This window comes from Vanessa tameamea, chromosome 21 (genome assembly GCF_037043105.1).
Source record: "Vanessa tameamea isolate UH-Manoa-2023 chromosome 21, ilVanTame1 primary haplotype, whole genome shotgun sequence".
NCBI lineage: Eukaryota > Metazoa > Arthropoda > Insecta > Lepidoptera > Nymphalidae > Vanessa > Vanessa tameamea.
Window position 1 is genome coordinate 6,377,149 of NC_087329.1, and position 24,310 is coordinate 6,401,458.

At 32.5% G+C, this 24,310-nt stretch overlaps 1 protein-coding gene across 7 annotated transcripts in view; it reads right to left on the minus strand.

Moving 5' to 3' along the window:
- LOC113395493 (uncharacterized) overlaps positions 1-24,310 on the minus strand; it is a 167,294-nt gene that overhangs the window by 49,191 nt on the left and 93,793 nt on the right. For 5 of the 7 annotated variants that reach the window (XM_064218337.1, XM_064218343.1, XM_064218336.1 and 2 more), the window contains exons 2-5: positions 21,168-21,325; positions 8,259-8,408; positions 7,029-7,170; positions 6,233-6,430 (exon numbers count right to left, since the gene is read on the minus strand). In XM_064218337.1, the coding sequence (XP_064074407.1) occupies positions 6,233-6,430; positions 7,029-7,170; positions 8,259-8,408; positions 21,168-21,325 (648 nt within the window). Of the gene's footprint in view, positions 1-6,232; positions 6,431-7,028; positions 7,171-8,258; positions 8,409-9,306; positions 9,358-21,167; positions 21,326-24,310 lie in introns of all 7 variants that reach the window. The other 2 variants (XM_064218339.1, XM_064218342.1) reach the window with 2 other exon arrangements.

The following is a 24,310-nucleotide window of genomic DNA, read 5'->3' on the forward strand; positions in this document are numbered from 1 at the left end:
TAATATCGTAGTAGCGTTAGGTGCTTTAGGCGTCTTTTGTTTTGGGGATGCAAACAGCCAAATTGACCACCAGACTTAAGTGGTTGTAGCTGATGGGATCTGAAACTTTAAACCGTCGTGTACTTACTTATCCTCACCCTTCAAACTGGAACACCGCAATATGGAGTGGAGATGTATGATCTACCATCATCATTATTAACTAGCGGTATTATTTAAAGGAATGGGTGTAGCTGAAGCCTAGTCTTAGTATCTATAAATATGATGATTACTTTCAACATTCGCCTTTATCTAGTCTTTGGGGTCGATTCGGAATGTAAACTATATGCAAATAATTTGGCCCAATTTAACGACCGCCTACTTGACGCCGTCTATCCTCGTGATTACGTAGTCAAAAATAATTTTTTCTAAGTATATCGATCAAAAAAAGTAATTGCTTAGCGAAAATTCTTACAAACGGATGCGATATCTACCGATTGAGATAAGAATGCTTTGTTTCTAAATATTATTGTACTATTTTTATTTACAATTACATTTCAATGGGTTATTATGGTACAGAATATGTTTGCAGCCATATAATTACACACTTACCGGTGATTTAATGGATATCATCCACGATACATTGTTTTCGTTTTAAATGGCATTGTTGATTTATTTCGTTAATTGTGGTCTAGTGGATTTGTGCGGATTTTCACATGTTTATTCTGAAAATGTCACGACCATACAACAATTATGATTTTTTAATCATTTGAAAGATAATTAAATTTTCTTCCTTCTTCTCTAAAAAAGGTAGATGAGGCTTTAGTCCCACAGTGGGAATTTTACAGTACATGTTGCATGTTGTAATTAAATTTGACAATCGAATTGCGATTAAGGTGGACATTGGACATACAAATTCAAATCCAAAACTATTCCTCAAGAAAGAGGAAGTCATTGCCAAGCAGTGGGTCATTAAATAGCTGTTTTTATTTTGATCAGGTGTACCTTTGTCCTGGATAAGCTAACGGTGCCGACTCGACGGCGGTCGGGACTGTGACAGAGAACAGTACTTTGGAGCATTAGAGAAGTTTCATAACAAATTAACAAAGTTTTAATGTAAGGTATTGTGTACTAGTGCAAAAAAATGCTCTGAACAACGACTATTATCAACGATAAAAGAGCAGAAATTCCTCAATAATGTTTATACTGACCTACAGTGCCCACAGAGGTAAAAAATTCTATCTGTCGTTTTTTTTATACCGAACCGATTTCCATAAAATACGTGATTTTGAAACATTGATAACAGTCTAATGAACATGGTGATACCTGACTTACAGATACCATTTATTATAGCTCCAAAATAAAATATTGGATCATCTAGAAATCTACTTCAATAGAATAAACTTTAATCCAACTAAATCAGTTTCTGATTAATCGATTCTCCTTTGTCGGATGCGGTTAAAAATACAGTGTAAGGTAACTTAAGTTTGATTATAGGTTGTAAAATGTCAATTCAAAAGAGTTCCACGAAGCCTAATAAAGTTAGATTTGTTATGATTTTTTATTACAATTAAACATTTATCTTTTGCTTATAGAATTAACATGCGTATGGTTAAATTTACAAAGTCACCTAATAGTTCAGGGCGTCACGGTAGCACGCGAAAGCGATCCTCTGGCGCCCGCCGAAAATTTGGATAGGGTACCGCTGGTTTTGTTGTGGGTATTCCGGTATTAGGGTCGTCCACTCGTCCACCTCCCATTTCACGTGGGGGAAACGCGTAATGCGTTTTTCCAGCGAGAAAAAACATCATCTAATAGCAGTGGTCACTGTCACCCATAGACATTGGCGCTGTTAGAAGAACATTGCCAATGCACCACCAAACTTGGGAGCGAAGATATTATGTTCCATATGCCAGTGAATCCTAGCTATTACCAAGTAAAGTTAGAATTTACACTTTTATCATTATACATATTTCCACATGATTGGTGATTGAAATGATTACGTCATCCTTATCTTCTTTTTACGAATAAAAAAGTCACATATACGGAGCACATGCCCTTAAAAACGTAGACACATCATTGGACAAGCTAGGTCAAGTAGCGAGCTCATCGATTGAGTATAAAAGATTCAAATAGCATTCGACATATGTGAAATCAACTCTGTTTTATACAAAAATATACACTTTGAACCAGTTTAACAATGTTGTAAACCAAAACATTTCTTTCTTCAAAGTGACTCATTTCCAAAATAGAGTTAGAGATATGACTGACTTTAACAATTATTTATAATACGAATTTATATAGAAAAATATATATATTTCGTATTACTATTATAATATTTAATTATATAAGTGTGAGGATTAAGCAATGTATAACGATATAAAGTATTGTTGTTTGCCGATAAAGTACAGGCCACTTGATGGTAAGTGGTCACCACTTTTTATGTTAGAGGTGGCATACGAGCAGGAGGCTCATCTGATGGAAAGTGACTACCAAAGCCCATGGACATCTGCAACACCGGAGGGCTTGCAGGTGCGTTGCCGGCCTTTCAGGAAAGAGTACGCTCTTTAAGAAATATTAACCATTCCTTACATCATACCAATGCGCCACCAACCTTGGGAACAGTTACACTGGCTCACTCACCCTTCGAACCGGAATACAACAATACTTACTAGTATTGTTGTATTCCGGTATAACTAGTAATAACTGTTTGGCGGTAGAATTTCTAATTAGTTGGTGTTACCTACCCAGATCTCGACGATATTGCACTTGGGCGCAAGACAGGACTGTTTTTATCACAAGAGTTCGGTCTCCGATTTTCCCTTCCCGTTAATCACTCAAAACCGTACAATTACCCGTCTTCCGCTTGTTACGTTCATACACAGGGCCAGATAAGCTGAGATATAAAACGCACATCTTTATATCATATCAATTCCTGCATAATCTTACGAACCGTGTAAATCTCTCTGACAATCGTTATAATGAAATTTTGAAGAGATGTCTCTTGAGCAATAATATGTTTAAAAAAAATCTTACAGTAACTCTTTTACTGTGAAAACCGTCAAACTTTGGAATGCACTATCCAATGATATATTCGGCTGTCTAAATCCTTGCCCATCTTTAAGCATCATTTGATAAACTATTATCTGTCCATATTTCAAAAATTTATGCAATTATGAAATAATATTTAGTTTATAATTATGTATGTATATTTTGATATATATATTATATGTGTATTATTCGGATGTAGTTATGTGTAGTTAATTATTATACTTTAATATAAGTATTCTTAAATTATAGTTATAACTGCACTTATTTGTTTTCGTTCTAAGGTTCTATCACCAAAGGTTGTCTGTGAGAGATCGCTATAAGCGATAAGACCGCCTTTGTTCACCATCTGTAACATATTTTTCGTTTCTCTAATGTACTCAATAATTTTTGTGTATGAGTTGTGCAATAAAGTATTTTAAATAAATAAATGTTTTTAAGATAAGAGTAACCAGAATATAACAGTTGAATTAAGTAATGATTCTCTATCACATCAGAAATTTGAAGCAGATATATTGTGTCAGATCAAATCAAATCTAATTCCTTTATTCAATATGGAAGCATTACAATCATTGATTGTCAAATTAAGAAATACGATTCGGAAGAGAAAATGTCCTAACCTGAGAAGAATCGACGAAATGAACTCAGCAATGTTTTCATCTTTTTAAGAACTTTCAATTGTAAAGATAGAAGGGTAATCCTACGCTACGAAAATAAACATATCAACGGATCAATCGTTTAACCATGAGACGTGTGGCATTCGGTCGACGGAACACGGTTGGATGACCCGTGTGATTGAATTCCAAGCTCCAGTTCACCGCTACGTGCGAAACACCTAAATGTTACTATGGCGTCTTTATTTGTAATTAGTCAAGTATTTTTTTTCATTAACCACTTAAAGTCAATAAATTAAAATATACTGCTATTAAAACTACATTTTAGAATTTATAACGAAACGCTTTTTTCTGTAACTAACCGAATTTACTTCTAAGCCGATATATTTTGACAAGGGTTCAAATCGTAAAAAGCATCGGTGTTTGATCTTGGTTTTAGGGCCTTATCGATGAAGAGCTTTACTGAGAAAGGTTACAGAGTACATAATATAAAGCTACGGCGCTCGGGGTCGGAGCATTAACGATTAACACAGGTGATACCGCTAGATTGATGATCAGTTTATTTTCTATAACAAGGATCACAATGAAAACAAAAAATGATTATGATACTATGTTATCGCATTAGGAGTGCAGATCTCTCTATTCCTTCAGTTTTATTAATCCAATAGAACCATAATACGACATTATCTACCTCAGAGAGATTAGGTGCAAGGCCTCACGAGCTTTCCGAGGCACAGTGTACTGAGGCCAATTTTAAAACACAGTGTGGCTTGTTTGTGATAAATTATGGTCAGTAGACCCAATAGCTTTTAACGTTTCGATCTGGATTTCGTACCTAACTTCATGACTACTAATGAGTAATGTATGAATTACAAATGCATATACAACTCTATATTTTCCTTGCAGTTGAAACACTTGGTCTTTAGAGTAGTAGTGCAAAAAAAATTATTACGAGTATACGCCTTATTGCCTCCACTCGTGAAAGGAGGACTCATTTTTTGCCCAAAAAATCGGAATTGCGATTCAACGGGGAAATGCTGCTAGCATTCCTGCCATCATTCCACGCGTTCATGATTTGTACAGAATCTATTTTTAGTTCTTATTTATTTGTAGTTAAGGAATTGTTGTTAATAATTCTTATTGATTAAAATAACTTGTCTTAGACTCTATAGAATATTATTGTTTTATTGTTATACGTTTGCGATATGAAATAATGAAATAGAATACACGATAATAAAATTATACTCATACTCCCAAGAGTATATATACTATATGGATACCAATATCCAGAACAAAGATTCTGGTACAATACAGAAACGTATACGATCAGTATCAATCTGTATATGGCTCCAAGTTAAGATTTATGCAACATTATAGTCGTATCAAGCGAAACTTTAGAACTACTTGTAGGTAGTTACTTATTGTGATTAGTTTGGCTTTAGTGCTTCATAGCAAGTTGAACGATGTTCGAACATTAAAACGACTTTTCGTTAAAGTAAGACTACCGAATTATCAAATTTTCATATAGTTATCATATATTCATATTAGAAACCTGTTCCAATGATGTGCTTATAAAATATAGTTCTTTCTATCTCTCTCTAAAACACAGTCCGTTTCATATCTTAAACTTAAACCGCTAAACCAAATTAGTTCAAATTTGGTATGGAGATAATTTGAGTCATAGAGAAGGACATAGGATACTTTTTTAATTCACGCTTAGAGGGGGTAAATTTTGGGGTGACGGTTTGTGTTATAGGTAAAGTTTTATAAATTTCGCGTCGGTGAAGCTTGGTATGGTATACAAACGTACATTATCAGTTCTTATGAGTACATAATATGAGGAAAAATAATTTAATTACTAGTATAATTATAAAATTATTGTCATAACTTATATGTGCCTGTTTTAGTATTTTATTACAAATTTATCTTTGTAATAAAACTAAATAATTTATAGATAGATAGATATTTTTAAACCAATGATATAAACATTCTCCAATGCGGTCAGTATCGATATGAATTAATGTTACCTTATTTCTATATTTTGGTATAGAAGGCGAGTAAAGTAACCCAGTGTAATTACAGGGACAAGAGCTATTATATCTCGAATCCAATGTTTGGTAGCGAATTCACGTTGTAAAAAGTGTTTATACTTATAATAATACTAATGCATACAATGGCGAAAAGAATACTAGCTACGTGAATGTATTCTAACGTATTCTAGAAGATTCTTAGAAATGAAACTTAATTCTTATATATTTCTAAATTAATATTTATAAATTATTTCTTTTTCGTGATGCATGTTTCGTTGAGATTCAAATCACAACGATTCTTAAGAATTTTCACTTCAAAATATTCCGAAATCATACTAAGAGCAATTGCTTGTCATATAACATAGTTAAATCATATAGTAAGCAATAGCTTTCCTCATTCATTGATGTAATGTTACATTAAATATTACATTGCTGAGCCGTTACATTGCACGTAAATTAGTCTTAGTATGTAGTATATATGTAGAATACATATTTAGTTGGTAAAATAGGCTCTAGATATTTTGAGATAATTAATACTAAAACGTAAATTGTAAAATGTATTACCTGCAGTTCAGGAAAGCTCTGTCTCACGATGAGGGTCCATAGATTATATAAGACGCAGATAGTGATCAACCAAAGCCAGTAGAAGTAGAAGTTTTCATCAGGATTCACAACAGTTCGGGGCACACGGACTTTCCGTCGCCTCTGTCGGTTCGATACTCTTTGTTCGCCGGTAGCGCCCTCTGAGCCCGTGTCCTCTACCTGAATGAATAAAAGCTTTTATTATTTTTAATCTTGGGATGATTTTTTGTGCTTAAATTATTCATTAAATTTATGTTAATGTTATAACATAATACAATTTAAAAAAAATATATGTTCGTGCTGAAAAGCTTTACCAAGTATCTTGGACGTAAAAGTCTCTCAGTAAGTCAAGTGAAATGTTATCTGAACTGCGTTCCCATAATTCTGACAATACAATAGTATAAAATTATTTGTGACTTTCTTACGAATTCGAAATAGCTGCTAGGGGTGCAGTGGAAACGTACCCTAATGTATGAATTAACCGTCTTTACAGATGGTTTGAATAGAAAACGTGGATTATTAGGGACGTTCGACGATGGATATAGATGATTACGAGATCGGAAAGACCGTCCGCGCCTCGTGCTATTTATTTCGGCGGATGGATTATTGACCGTTCAATATATGTGTTTGAAAAGCTTTTAAATTAATCAAACTAATTTGATATTTTAATCACATTAGAACGAATTATAAGGAATGTTATTATCTTAAAAACTTAACGATTACTCGTTTCATTCCTAAAGTTGATAGGGAATTAATGTTAATTATTTTTAGATCTTACTGTTTCCTGGGTTTCTGGTATTTGTCGTGTCGAGAACCTCTTTAAAAACGAATCTTCTCTCTTCAATGGGGGTTTCTTCTGGATCGCTGAACTCAGTTGCACTGTCGTTCTCAGCTTCATCCATCTTTGATTCGACTTTGTTCTGCATTTGTTCAAGGTTAAATTTTAATTACATTTCGAATTGACAATACGTAATTTTATAGAAGAATTTACGGAAAGGAAATACGTATAAGCGAATGTGTATTTAATTTGTGGTGATTTTGATGTCTCGGAACTTGACATAGGCTAATAGATTAGTTTTAACGGCCTTACTAGTGAACGTTGTATATCTGGTGAGACACAGCTTTCTCTTTTTCTGGCATCAGTTATTTAACATTCGAAAGAATGGGACAAAACATTGTGTAATTAAACAAATGCGTTACAACGTTTATTAGTAGGGGAATGGAGTTTAGTGTTAAGTGATAAAGGATCCGTTTCATTTGAAAGCTAATGTGATGTTGCTTTTTATGTGTATATGTTACAAATATTGTATAATTACTTTTATAAGCGTTGTAAATGCGATCTATATGATAATAACTATGTAATCGAAAACTAAATACAGATAAATATTTTTATTACTATTAATATTAATAATTATTATCATAAAGAAGCATTTCATTTGTACCTTGTGTTATTCGAGGTAAGCCTTTGAATATATTAAATGATAATATTGTGTATGTGTGTGTTGTTAAGATTTCGCTTATAACGGGTATGTACATAGTTTTTCGTGCACACAATAAACATATCTAACTTTATGGACATGCGGCATTGCAATTATTAATAGAAAAGGCAATTTAGAATCAAGTATTAGTCGTGTGAAGTGAAATAGTGATATCGTATTAAAACGAGAAAGTATATCTAAAACTAATCAACTAACTGAATCTAATTTTAAATTCACTAAGACTTATAAATCTATCAAAATGTCAAACGGCAAGGATGCAAACAATAACAAACACTGAATAATATTTAATTTCCCAAGAGACAGTACGGATAGAAAAGTAGAATTCTTCAAAGTGAAACTAGATAAGGCACAATAGACACGATAAGAACACAATAACCATATTAAGTTACCATTCTCGAAATCCTAGACATAGACGTTTAGCATATTAGTTGGAAACGATAAACAAACAGACAATATATAAATACAGAACAATTGACAACGATGCGGCATTACCGTCTTCGTCATCGAACCTCTTTATTTTCCTGAGTGCCTGGTAGTATGCCATAACAGCTTGGATGTGTCTCCATTTATGGCCTCGTTTGTCAGAGTCAGATCCTGGTCTCTCAGTGTCCTGCATGGACTTGTGAGAGCTTGACGAACTCGATGCAATGATCGGTCGCCTATAAAGGGATGTTTGTGTTACACGCAGTAAAAGTGTATTGTTGTAGGTGAAAACCATGGAGTCACGTACCACGTCCTGTCGTGTAAAAATATTTTAACAAAATAAAAAAATTAAATTTAAATGCGTTCCTTCTTTGTTTCAAAAGGTTCAAATCAAATGAACCGATATCATATCGTTGCAATTGAACGTCCTAGCTCAATACGAGCGGACGTGACGTGAAAATTTACATGACAAAACGGGTTGCGAAACTCAATCACTTTCAAGTATATTTTGCAAGACTTTACAGAAATAAAAAATACATGCATAATAAAGGCCTTACTGGTAATTCGCGCTGGGTTCTGTACAGTATGGAAGTATGTGGTTTAATTAGCAATGTGATTTCTATATCCAGCTGTGCAATCGTGTACTAATTTAACAATATTCTATGCTTTATGCACATCGACTGTCAGGAGGACCAATTACGTCTTATATATCATCGGTATGGACATCAAACTTGCGTTTATTCTTATCTATCAAATACATCCCATCAAAAGCCCAATCTTGCTGGTTCTTTGAAGCTAAATAAACATTATTTAAGTGTAAAAAAATAGAAGGTATACGTTTTAAATTTGGAATAGTTAAGAAAGAACGTTAAAATAGACATAAATTATGTAGATATTTAAATGCATTGCACACTTATACACCTTTTAATCTCTTTGAATGAATTTTGAATTTCGAATGTAATTTTCTTTTATCTGGTTTTATCTTTACTTTTTTGTCTCATGAGGTTTGATATTGATCACTATTAGCTTGATAGCCATACCAATGATAGCAATCGCGTACGTAATCGACGTATACGTGCTGTTCTATCGTTAAGCGTTTCCAAAGCGATTGTTCCCATTTCCTTAAGCACTTACATCTCTTCATGGGTCCCATTAGTCGTGAATGGTGACAACTTGTTCAAGAACCTAAATCAACAAAATGTATTGTTTTATTTTTAATCCGATCTTTTATATTCTTAACATTTACCTTTTAGTTAGGATATTTCTGCTATATTTTTTAGTACAACTTTTATTGCAGGTAATATTATTTTGTAGGATATTTATTTCTATTTCGTTATTTAATAAATAGTTTCATCGGCTGCATGTGTTGCTTTTTTAGTATCGGTGTAATATTAGATAGTGAATTATTGTGATGGTTTTTTTTTTCTATTTGAGTTTAATGTGTGATTTACGAGTAGTTGTAGAATCGATGTTATTTTTGTCTTTGAAATATTTTTAATCTAAAGTGAACGAAGAAGACATTATGACGTTCGACGATTTTGTTTTCGTTATTCCATTTGATATTTTATAGTTATTATTTTCTTAAAGCATATAAAATTTCTAAGAAAATGTTTGTATTTTTTAGATTTATTATTTATATATTTTTTTCCTTTTTAAAAATATATAATTTCTTATTCTTTGCCTAATATAAATTATGCTAATTTAAAATTTGGCCAATAATATATAAATTACGAATATATTTCGCCGTAGTTGAAACAATTTTGAAAATATATTACAGAACGAACTCATTTCGGCTACACGACTAAATTAAAATTTATCGAATCTTTTACGACTTTGCATATGTAACATATGTCTGAAATATGATTGACAGGGCTGTGTTATCCTTCTACTGAGATACACTACTTACGCCTGGATGGCACTTAAAGAAATAACGTTACCCATGTCGCTGTCAAAAGTATAACTGATTTTGTAGGTTAAATTTTGATTTGAGTTGAAAAAGGTTCAGTCGCATTAAATATGGTACCGTAAAATTGCAAGGAGTTTATAATCTTATTGAATACTTTTTAAATCGACCAGTAACAATAAAAAAAATATTTTTTCGATTATTTATCATTAACTTCTTGATGCAGTTTCAGCTCGGTGTTCCGCCTCGTTTGGTCAATAATATAAACTTATAGTTCATAACAATTATTTTTTAATCATCGCGTTAAGGCAAAAAATGTACTCTTGAGCTATATAACATTGAAATAGATTTAAATATTAAATCATAATATACATTGTTCAATAACATGATAGTTGAATTAAATAATAAATAAGCCCTATAATATTAGTATTGATATGAAAATAAAATAGCAAAATAATGTCTATATTTTTCAACGACTTTTTTGATCAATTATATAACAAGATTTTCCATGGCCTTGACTAACGGAGCTATTTAGTTTAGTCTAGACATATTATTTTCATCTTCATTAGCCCTTTTAACTCATAGCTCGTTATGAGTTATCACTACAATGTAACTCTATTTGGTTTATATATGAAGCCTTTACTAGACTGATTAATGTTATGAAAATAAGTAATATTTTAATATATTCATTTCCATTCAGTTGAAAGACGAGTAACAGTTATACTTGATTTATGGTCACCCTTGCGGTGTTTCGTTCGTTCTATTTATCAGTAGAACTACTGAATGGTTTATGTAACACATAAACGACCTTAATATATTCTGATGTTCACGTTCATCTAATTATTTTGTTGACGTTAGTGAATGATCTATGTTTTATGTATAATACATTGAATAGCAGCTAATTTATAGTGTTTTACCCAAAAAGATATTTGCAACGCGGCTTCAACGACGTTGAATGTAAACATTATTATTTCTAACGACAAAAATGGTGATAATAACAAAACAGCTATCAAAACGGAGTCAATTTATATACTGAGCATGGAATCAAATATATGTGTGTCTTATGTAATGTCCGTATATGTTCTAAACTTTATCGATGTGGCTCTGTGCAAGTTCGTCTTTGTGGGTACCCTACACATCAGTTATTTCGCCACGAAACTTTGTACTGCTGTGTCCCAGTTTGAAGGGAAGCGAATATTATAATTACAGGCACAAAAGTAATATCGAAAAGAATAGTTGAGGAATAGTACGTCATTTGAGGATTGTTTTATTTGTGTTTTTAAACCAACCCAGAGTTTTTTAATAGCACTTTATTATTGAGTAATATGGTACAAGAATAACATAATTACATATTAAATTACTGATACCAGATTTAGATTAATGGTACGGCTTCGTATCGTAGTATTATATTATTTATTATATATAGAGGATTTTTTAAAAAAAGATGCATCTTCTAAATCCTCATTAAGCATGAATCTGCAGAAAGCAACTCTTCTTTCAGCATCCTCTTCGTAAATAACGTGCACAGGATTCAAATGATAAGACAGGATTAAAATGATTATACAAAATATCTTAATTGTAACTTAGCTACTGAACTGTTTATGTATCTAAATTTTATTTTAAATTTGTATTAAGTAAGTAAGTTAAGTAAATAAGTAAGTTTTTTTACATTGGTTATTATTTTAAATCAATTTTGTGGGAATTTTAAAGAGCGACCTTTAGTACGAATTCGGTCATGTTCGAATACGAATTTCCACCAGCGTCCTTTCTGATGATTTTATTTCGGTTGCTTTGAAATAAATTCCTAGTTTTTATAAAAAAATAAATTTTTGAAGTTGCAATTTCGACTTATTTTGAAAAAATCTAAAAAAACGTGATAACTCAAAAATGGTTCACTTTTGCATCATGCATATGGGGGTTAAAATTATCGCAAATAGTCACTCCTATCACCTCCTAACGGGAATACGTCGAATTACCAATAACCCTGTATATATATACAAACTCATGATTTAACAATTACCGTGTCAATGTCAACAGACGCCCTTATTCCGAGAATAAAGCGAATCGATAAACACTAACGAAGAAACGACTGGAAGTCTCTAAACTCTTAATAAATTTATCGATTATCGGATATTGACGCAGCAAACATTTTAAGCAACGTAATTTATCAAGAATATTGGCGGTTTTTATCTAATTACACCGCCAAGGGGAGAAATGCATTTACATTTTCTACAAGGCGGAGCACTTTTAGAGGGAGGTCGCGGAATATGGAAAATATGTATAAAACTAAAAGTGGTGAACTGGTTCGTTTTATGTTATACCGCCTCCAAGTATAAAATAATTTGTTTTAAACAAACCAATACAACAGTAGTATATAGACAGCATCCTGATTCCATAAAAAAAATCATATTAATCGTTTCTTATTACTGTCTCGTTGGTCTGGTGGTGGTAGTTGGTGGTCATAGCTGAGGTCGGGCGGATAAAATGTGATCGGATTTTCTATCAAAAAACTCTCGGTAACAGCCCGAGGTTTGGAAGTTGGAAGTGTGTACAGACCAATGCCTTGTAAACAACTTCAAGCCATTGGTCACCTGACCAGACCAATACCTTTGGAAGCACGTAAAGCCGTTGGTCACCTGAACTCCTTCCAATCGTGTTGGATTTGTCGTGTTGAATTATGAGAGTCAGGGATTAGAGAGCACCTTGTTTGTGCATACACTTGTGCACTATGAAATGTCCTGCTTAGTTGGTCGCCGAAACCAAAATATTTAGGACGAGATCATCATCTTTATTAAAACTCCATAAGTGGTATTGAACCTGGGTTTTTTTATTATCTTATATTATTAGCGACTACTTCTAATTAATTTCTATCCTGATCAGTCTATATAAACTCACTACTGAGCAAAGATGTTCGCAGTTCAAGCTATAAACACCATGCTCCTTTGCGGGAGGTTGTCCCGTACAATTTCATTCGACGCACTGATTTTCTTATGATATTTTCTTACACATCCAAAGACGAGGTGTACAGACATAAATACAATTTATGCAAATGAAAACTTAATTGCCGTGCCAATAAAATTCGACAAAATTTTTTTAATCTGTTCGAGCCAAATAAAATGACGTCAAAATTTTCGTAGAAATTTTCATTTTAAAGGAAAAACCTTTTGACAAAATATTCACATCAAATTATAATGATGTTAACATTTTGTTCTTGTGTGTTTTACGAGCGACTACTAATTATGTCAATGTTGTTTGAGAGATAAAATAAAGTTCTTTGTGGTGAACGTAAAATAGTAAAGCAATTCTTACTAATCTTATTAAATAAAATTTTTAATATTATAATTCCGAAAGTGGCTCCATCTATATATTTGTTACTTCATTACGACCGATCATAGTATGACGTAGAAATACCTTGGTAAGCATAGACCAAATGTGAAATTTAAAATCTTCTTTATTCATACTTAATGGATTGGCGGACAAAATCTATCTGAAGTTAGACACAGAATAAGATTTTGTTTAAAAAATATACTTTCTAAAAAAAGAACATGGAATGAAATTTGTGTGATATGAAAGACGCAATAAGCACATTTTGCTAAAAAAATGCTGGTCATTTGAAAATATTATTCGTATTTTACAATAATAAGACCCAACAAACCTTCTGAAGGCAGATTGGATCGTTAAACCAGAAAGTATTGAATGCTTAGGCCTTTGTTGAAGTATAAAATCAACAGCTTTCGACCAAACTATTTAAAACACTTCACAATTCTATTCTAAGTCTCAGATATTTTAGTGTTGCCATTTCACGTATTTGTAGGTTGATCAATATGTATTTATAAAAATAGAGAGAGGTTTGACGTCATATTTGACCTTGACAGATCTGAATTAGTCTACCTGGCAATTGTCGTCGCTGTTCTCGTGTCTAGCTCATAATGGTTTGGGTGGGTAAATCTTAGGTTAGGTCAATAAGGTGTTGTTGAGTTTTCTATGAATAAATTTGCGGTATCACTTTGGAATTTAGAAGTTCACTCACTCACGCTCCGTACGATTGCATTGATATGATGATAAGGGTAATAGAGGATGCACCAATCATCATCATGCAATTATCATACGTTAGGTTGATAAGAATTCTGGTTCAATTTTCGCCAAGAGAATACTATTTACGATTAAACAGAGAAATACACCCAGCATTCTCGCTATCATTCCATGTGGTCATAATTTGTGTAGTAGTTAATTTAAATTTTGATCTGTATCTTGATTAAATCCTTAATATATATTATTAGCTTGTAGTATTTTTATTTAATATAATCTTAATATATTTAATTCAAGTAAGTTCATAAAAATTGTAAGTTATTTTGGATCATCATATTAGAGCATTTAATTAAGGTAAAATTATTGGCAATAAATAAAATAGTTACATTATTTTCTTAAATAAATTATAAAGTTTAATTTATGTCTTACGGAAATCAACGAGAACTATCTTTACCGTTTTATAAAACTTTCGTTCAGAATAAATAATACATGCTGTATTGATACTTTGGAGTCAGAATCTTGGCGTTTTAAGTTTACCATTACTTCTCATGCTCATAAAATCATTGTCACCGATTCCATTCAAAATCAAAATCAAAATCATAAATCTTTATTCAATATAGAAGTGTTTACACTTGCTTATTGATTGTCAAAAATCTACCACCGGTTCGGAATTTAGCACCTCGGACCTGAGAAGAACCGGCGAAAGAAACTCAGCGGGATATTTTTTTTTTTTCCATTTTGCATGTACAATAATAATTATATTTTAGTTATTTGAAACAGCCTGGAGGCGATCATTTCATTCCCAAGGTGTGCAGTCAACTAAAAAGTCATTAGTGTTGTAATATCCTTTAGCACACAAACGCTCTTTAACGATTCTTTTGAATTTTATAATTGAATAATTTTGAACGTTTTCTGGGATCCTGTTGTAAAAACGTATACATTGCCCCAAAAAAGAGTTACTAACCCTGTGTAATCGGGTACTTGGAGTAACAAGTTTATTCTTGTTCCTAGTGTTAATAGAATGTACGTCACAATTTCTGGGAAAATCGTTTATGTTTTTGCGTACATACGTAACATTATCAAAAACAAATTGAGAAGCGACAGTCATTATTTTAATTTCTTTAAATTTATCTCTTAACGAATCTTTTGGGCCCAGGTTATAAATTGCACGAATAGCCCTCTTCTGCAGTACAAAAATAGTATTAATGTCAGCTGCATTACCCCAGAGTAGGATGCCATACGACATTATACTGTGGAAGTATAATTAAAATGATCTTTGTAATATGCTGTAAAGTGTACGATACTGTGTGACAAAAGCCAATAATGTAGGAATAATGGCGGTATGATGTCAGCCTGGACGTTATCTGCTCCAGAAACTGTTACAAAACTTTGTTTTCGGGAAATTTTAATCTGACAAATGTCGTATAGATTATCCCGTTACATTATATATTAATCTCTTGTGAATTAGTCGTTGAATCTTGAATAATTCAATTATTTCATTTTTGGCCCTTATGTTCAGGACTTAGTGTTAGGCCTTTGCGTAAGCTCGTCTTCGTAGGTACCACCTAGTCATCATAATAATATATTCTACTGCCAAAGAGCAATACTCAGAGTTTGTTATAGTATATATATGTATATTGTTATTTTCCGGCTTGAAGAGTGAGTGAGTCGTTATACTGACTATAGGCCCAATGGCTATAACATCTCAAATAAAAGTGTCGGTGACACATTTGTTATATAACACATGTTTAAAATTTTATATAGTTCTAAGGTCTATGGATAGTGGTCACCACTTACATTAATTTGGAACTATTAGAATGTTTGTGTGGTCGCCACGAGAATAAATTATGGTGTCTATACCATTATGGTATAGACTTTCAGGTGCTTTGTATGAATAATTTATTCAAAACATTGTGAGGTAACTTACGTGTGTCGCACGAAATTCCAACTCACCTTGAACCCGTATGGGAGTTGAATGATAAAAAAGGAGATATTATACTGCCCAGGTGTGCGTGCAAATAGAGGTACATCGTCTATTACCCCACATTAATCTTATGGTGGGACAGTATTCGACGGCTTCGTTCGTCTTATGTCTATAGATTGCGAATTTCTTGGTTCAAACACCAGGTCGAGCCAATAAATAGTTATTGTATTTTTCTGTCGAAAAATTGTCAGTCAAGCCAAGTAACATTCTCAGGCTCTTTCCAAAAGACGTGCTTCTAAGTTACGGTAGATTTTCCGAGAAACACCAAAAATCCTAATGAATACTACCTGATTTAAAACATATATTTGACTAGCTAGACCAACCATTAGATCAATGAGGCAGATAACTACAAATTGCCAATAGTTACATAATATTACCGTGCAGGATCTACTATTATATGCTGATAGGTATAAAGTCACGGGCGACTTGGTTCATGGCTAATAGACAGAAACCCTATAAACGCAATTTCTCTGCTCCACTGAAGTAGGTCACAGTGCAAAAGTCAACACGTCGTCTGATTAGAAGTTTTATTTTCTTTTTTGTTTCTTGTGGCTTCATCCATGTGAATAGCCTCTGTGCTCAAGATTTTTGCGAGTTCTATATAAATATTTAATCAATAAAATCTCGATACGATTACCCTTACTTCGCTTTTAAAAAAGTATTCAATATTGAATGTATTAATCTTGTTTATTGGTTGACAAAAACCTACATACTGTTCGGAATGAAATACCACAGAATTGAGAACAAAATAACAAAAGAAACAGTCAAATTATTATGATATACATAAAAACAAGATACACAAGTATATGGATATGAAATATATTGTTATAGACATAACGTCTATGGAATGAGAAGGATATTATGATTATTATATTTAAATTATGCTTTAATTAACTGTGTTATCTTATTGAAGTAATTAATTTTTTGGTTCACATTAATGATAGAGAAGATCCAGATGAACCCTGACAGAATTATATTCAGAGAAAGTAAAGATCCTAAGTATAGGAACATCTTTAAAGAATTTCTACGTAACGATATATAATCAAGTTTAAACGGATTGACTTAAGTTTTATTCAAATTTATAACATTGTCCTTTACAAAGTAATAAATCCACTTGCATAAATAATAAATAATATATATATATATATATATATATATATATTAATAGTAAATTATAATTGGGGTAATAATAATTATTATAGTCAGATAGGCTAGAGCACATTTTCGAATTGAGAAATAATTATTATTTATTGTATTGTATGTATTGTATAAATATAATTTGCCAAATATTCTTTACAAAAACGATATGTTAATAGAATAAGACATTTGTCACAGGAACAACTTTAAAACGATTCGCAAAATAATCAGTTGTCATCACATAACATCATTTCATTATCAAACTCTCGACATTTCTTTCAAAATATAATACGTAATTTCAGCGAGTAAAAACAAATTTAATTGGTCTAGTTCGCACTTGGCTGTAGCCTACTCATCGTCAAATAAAGTTCGAATATTTCGCGGGGTAAGTTTCGTATTGCTTTTTAACTTCGTAAGTATGGTGTTGTAAAATAATGTTTTCGTATAATTTTTTTTTTCAACTTTGGACAAACATTTACATGAACTTATACTTTTTAATACAGAACAAATTATTTTTCCTATTTCTTATTTACTTTGTAACTTTTTTTTATCAAGTTTATCAAATAAAATTAAACTTTTTTAATGTATAATCTTTTGACTTTGATTTTAAGTATACGTCTAGGCAATTGGATGGGCTGAAATGTTGCACACGATTGATACTGATTTTTTTATTTATATGTAGGTGGACCGGCATGTTAGAAATATTAACCACCCTTACTTCGCCAAAGCGCCACCAACCTTGGGAAACTCTTGTGCCTGTAGTTACACTGGCTCACTCACCCTTCAAACCGGAACACAACAATACCATGTATTGCTGCTTAGCGGCAGAATATCTGATGAGTGGGTAGTCCTACCAATACGGGTTTGCACAAAGCCCTACCACCAAGAAATTATATAAAAAAATCTAGTTAGTATATTTATAGTTCTGTACGTTTCTGTGGCGCCAAAATTGATCAGTTTCTTATCACTTCAATCGAATCACATTTTAAAAATCGAAGACCTTAATTGTTCGATTTTTTAAATTAAAATACAAACAAAAAGAAAAACATTCTTGACGTAATAAAGCGAAGAGAAAATAAACTTTATCGCTATGACTAAATAGATAAATTTATAATTCAATTGGACTGTTATAATGTAAGAGAGATGAGTTCCTCATTACGTATTGAAATTGCTTGTCTATTTCTTGTCATATTGGCTGTCTCATTTACCATTAACATTACCTACACAGCAGCTGATAGCAATATAAAATGTGGTAGGTTCATATTTAATATAATCTGTTAAGTAATTGGGCTATGACGGACACAGATTATCCCATTTTTAGGGTTCCGTAGCCAAATGGCAAAAAACGGAACCCTTATTGATTCGTCATGTCTGTCTGTGTTTGTCTGTCCGTCCGTATGTCACAGCTTTTTCCGAAAATATACGAAAATGTGAACCGCATTAAGATTTTCACACAAAAATGAAAAAAGGGGGTTCCCCATACTTAGAACTGAAACTCAAAAAATTTTTTTTCATCAAACCCATACGAGTGGGGGGTATCTATGTAACTTCTAAAATAAGAGAATGATAAAACTAAAAAAAATATATGATGTACGTTACCACGCAAACTTCTACCCAAAATTGGTTTGAACGAGATCTAGTAAGTAGTTTTTTTAATACGTCATAAATCGTAAACCGCAATCTACCTTTCATTCAAAAGTTACAACGAACTACGAGAAGTTTTATATTATATGCTGCTACGGAACCCTTCATGGGCTAGTCCGACTCGCACTTGGTCGCTTTTTTTTATTGGCCACATCAGGGGTTATAGCCCCTGAAGTGATAAATTGGATAAACTATAAATACATAAACTGGAAAAAGAAATTTAGCAGTCACAGGTGTTCACCTATCAAGCATTCACTAAGCCATCGATACGTTTAATAAAATCAGAGGATCCTTGGAGACGTTCTGAATAATTAATATGAAAAATTAAGATAAAGATGAAAAATTAATTACTTTAGTAAACTTCTTTAAATGAGAAAATATATATAATATTTAAGGTCGTATTTAATAACGTTTTTTTCCATATAGACGTTTGTGACCCAAAGTTTAATTTATTAGATATGCGCTCTATCCCCTCTGTAATTTACATTACATCATTTTATAAATATAACTATTATTTAGATAGCTTTTTAACTAATAGGTAATATTGGGGATAATCTCTGCCTATTCTTATTATTTACTTGGTGGTAGGGCTTTGTGTAAGCCCGTCTGGGTAGGTACCACCTACTCATCAGATATTCTACCGCCAAATAACAGTACACTGTATTATTGTGTTCCGGTTAGAAGGGTGAGTGAGCCAGTGTAATCACAAACACAAGGGACATAACATCTTAGTTCCCAAGGTTGGTGGCGCATAGGTGATGTAAGGAATGGTTAATATTTCTTACAGCGCCTTTGTCTATGGGCGGTGGTGACCACTTACATTCAGGTGGCCCATATGCTCGTACGCCAACCAAGGCCATAAAAAAAAAAAATTAAGAGAAATGTTGGTTATAAAATAGGTAAATCGAAATGATTTTCAGACTGAACTAGATTCTAACTGGTTAATTAGCGTTAGAATATCGGGATTGTTTTTGAGTATTCCTATAACTATTAATAGCTAACATCGTCTAGTTCACTGGGGTGTTTAAAACGTAATAATTGGTCGTAATTATGGTCGTTATCATGACACGGGGATGTATATAAACAAGTCTTCATATACGAGTCCAATTCGCTCATAGTATTTTTTTATTTACACTAAATATAATTTTATCCTTTTAGTATGTTAAGTTGTTTGCCGGATAAAAACTCGAAGGTCGGTAGATATATAATAGACCAAACACTTAAAATAGCATCTCTACAAGTGTTATAAATCCATAGTTGAGTGTAAGACATTTTATTTGTACACACGAGCAAAATAGTATTAGAAATAAAGCTTGAAGTTTTATACCACTGAACAAAGGCTCTTTCGTATATATATTGTCCAAGATAGTTCTATTATAGTATAAAATATTATCGTCGAATTTCACTTCTGAAATTTATTCCGTTAATAATACGTAATTTTATTTCGTGATTTGTCTAAAGGCAGGTGTTATTTATGCAGGAATTCATGCATCTTATAAGTAATTTAATAAATTGTAACTTAAAGTACATAAAAATACTTTCATTCATACAAAAGTATTAACTTACACTAAGAATTGATAAGTTTCAACAATGTCCTGAAATTTGTACAAATTTAAATAGGTTTTTTGGATTCTACTGAAAATTTATAAAGGTTGATGTTGGGTTTATTTAGTAGGTTCAAACGTATTTACCATTCATTAAATAATGAACTTATTTTATGTATATGGATTTTGGATCTAATTATTTCGGTTTTGCAGAGGGTTCGTTGATTGCTAATGTAGGTGCTTTTAATTAAAATTATTATTATTTATTACATACTTACTTGATTTGAATAATCATCGACGATGATTCTAGACTTAAAATATAGACGTATCTACATATTGTTATGTGAAATCAATTAAAAAATAACCATAACATAATAACCTCATTAAGTTGATTTCAATGGTATGACAAGTAAAGATAAACAAAGAACTTTGACCTTGAATGAACATGCCATTATTGCTCGAGATCTAAATGATCTTCGCTGATTGATAAAAAATCTTATTTTTTTTTAATGTAAGCAACAATTTGATTATGAATATGAGTGGTTAAGTTGAATAGTTCACCTCTACTCCTCTTGCCATTGGAATGTACTATAGATGAGTTCATAATACACTTAACTTAGATATTTGAACGATTTTTAAAAATATATAAAGAATGTGAATTCATACATTTTATATTCACTTAATTATAATATAAAATTTATTTATTCGCATAATTTCTGGTGCTTAGAGAGTTTATTATTCGTTCACTATTTACCTTTGTCCAGGACTCTTGCTTTCATTACTAGCGTTGTTACTCGAGTCATCGTCTTCTTCTCTAGATGTGGCTGCTGAGATTGCTCTCGAGGAACCAGGATTGTTGTCGCTACCATCATTTTCTTCTCCATCTGGTGTTCGAGTAGTGCCTTCTTCAGCCTGGAAATATATTTCATATTTTAGAACAAACTTTTGTCTGAGATAAAAAATTCTGTCATCCCTGGGATGTTGCAGAACATTTACAATTTAATCTGCATACATTTTTATATGAACGAAATAAGTAATTACAATTAAAATTTTAAAATCGTGTCAAAGAATTCTTTGTATTTAGTTTTGATGGCCTACATCACATTTAGTTAAGCCAATCTTTGTTTAATTATATAATAAACGTTATTTAGCGTAAACATTTATTTATCTCAATCTGTTCTTATTAATTTTAGATTCGAAAGAAAGAGACTCGACATTGTTTAACTAGCACTATCTGAAAATATTTATAAGTAAAATCGTTGTACGATTAGAAGCCGCTTCGCTTTTAGGTAGATATTGTTGTTATTTACAAAAATATATATATATTTATGTCCAAATTATATAGTACTATTTATATTATTAAAATATAACATCAAAACATGGACACGAAATTTTGCCTTACCCCACTTAACATCAAAGTAAAAATTTAAATGTTACTCCACTGTTATAAATCTAGAGTGATTTATTTATCAACATATAATGCAGCCAAAAGTAAAATCATAAAAATACTAACCAAACATAAAATTACAACGACAATAATTTTCGACGGTTAATAATACGGTTCCAAAATTATCATTAATTAATGGAATTCACACAAATATTCGCCGATAAATATAAATAAAGACCCTTCATAAGACTTACCTGTACTCGTATAAGTGGAATTCTTTCTTCAATCGTACAAGAAAACATCATGAAAATCAATCAATGCTTTAAGATTCAATTTGAAATCCTCATTTATTTACACTTTACAAGTCTTTACAGGGTTACTGATTGCGGATGACGGTAGGTAATGGATTGTGTCGCTTTATTGATTTTTCTGACGGTGAAATTAATGTTCATTAATATAAATAAATATTGGACAACATCACATACATTACTCTGATCCCAATGTAAGTAGCTAAAGCACTTATGTTATGGAAAATCAGAAGTAACGACGGTACCACAAACACCCAGACCCTAGACAACATAGAAAACTAATGAAATTTTTCTACATCGTCTCGGCCGGGAATCGAACCCGGGACCTCGGTGTGGCGTACCCATGAAAACCGGTGTACACACTACTCGACCATGGAGGTCGTATAGATTAAAAAATAGGCAAAGGATGAACCATCTATCGGAATAATAATGTAGATGGGAGTTGGCGATGGTTAATTAAAAAGCATTGCATTAATATTTAACATTGCGCTTAAGCATAATGAGGGATGCAATTATAAGTATTCTGCTATGGCTAGAACAAATCAAATATACTATATGTCGCATCCGGTCATACAGATACTGGAACGAAAAGTGCGCCTACGGTTGTGAGCTCGACTTCGGTGTAGCTCGGTGCTAACTTCAGTGCGCTTTCGACAGAGTCGTGAAGGTATCGCTCGGGTCTGTGCAGCAGGGCCGGACTGTAAGTTTAGAGGGGCTAACACTACTTAGGGGCCCACCTAAGACATATCTAAACGTAGACTTGACTTTAATCAATAAAGTTATGAATTCTGTTATTCGCCTGCTTTTGACTTTGACTTGACTTAGCTGGGGCCCCTTTGAATTCATATGGTAGATCCGGCCCTGCTGTGCAGAACACTTAACGCATTAGCCGAGTGAGATCACGGAACTATCTTGCCGTTCCTTAAGTGCTTAGTGTGTTTTAATTCTTATTATTATTATTTTGTGTGTGAACGTGTAATTAAGAACATTTAATTGTTGTAAACCTATTTGTAATAAAGTGTAATTAATCATTGACTGAGTGTTATTCTTTGCACGATAATCCACTGTAAGTCCACACGACGTACAATAATAGTTATAATACACACTTCCTCACTGCAACTTCAACTACAAGTCCTATCCGAGGTCATTTGGATGAGATCGATATTTCAGCGACGAGACCACAATATCTACATACTTCTGAAACGTTTATATTTGTACGTTATTTAATTTTTTGGTATACCAATGAAGATATATTATTTATTCTGTACTAATACTTCTTGATGCACTTTTAATTCGTCATTTTAAAGAATGCTGTTAAATTTACAGCTACCTACCTTCGGAATGTAGATTCTACCGAGAATAACTGTTAAGAAACGATCGCAAAGAATTAAATTAAATGAGACGTCAGTACATTGGGCTATAAAATAAATGATCAATATCCCGTCCAGATCTTAAATTCTCCTTCGAAAGAAGAAATTGTGGATTTTTTTTCTAGAATCACGCAACCTTACTTTCGACAAATATAAGACATAGAAACGTGTACAGTTATATCGATGAAGCGTTTTGTATTATATCAACCACAGATTACCTATTTATTCTACAACCAAGAACAACATTTTGTATAATTGTGTTCTGCTTGAAGGATGAGAGAGCCAGTGTTATTTTTTTTTATGATATCGGTAGGCGGACGAGCAAATAGGCCACCTGATAGTAAGTGGTCACCACCGCCCATAGACAATGGCGTTGTAAGAAATATTAACCATTCCTTACATCACCAATGCGCCACCAACCTCGGGAACTAAGATGTTACATCCCTTGTGCCTGCAGTTACACTGGCTCACTCACCCTTCAAACCGGAGCACAACAATGCTGAGTACTGCTGTTTGGCGGTAGAATATCTGATCAGTGGGTGGTACCTACCCAGACGGGCTTGCACAAAGCCCTACCACCAAGTAAGGTATGTATGCGTATAATGGGCGCAAGAGACGTACCATCTAAAATCTCATGTCAGAAGTTGCATTTGCTTGTTAAAGTTTATGCGCGAAGATAGGAAGACCAATTTATAAAACCTCTTAACATGTTAGTACGTAGCTGTTTACACGATATGATTAATGATCTTAGGTCAATATTCACGTGTTCTATCAACATTTGGCCTCTCGAGTAATCACTTTAATGGGATAATTTAATATGTTTCTGTATTGA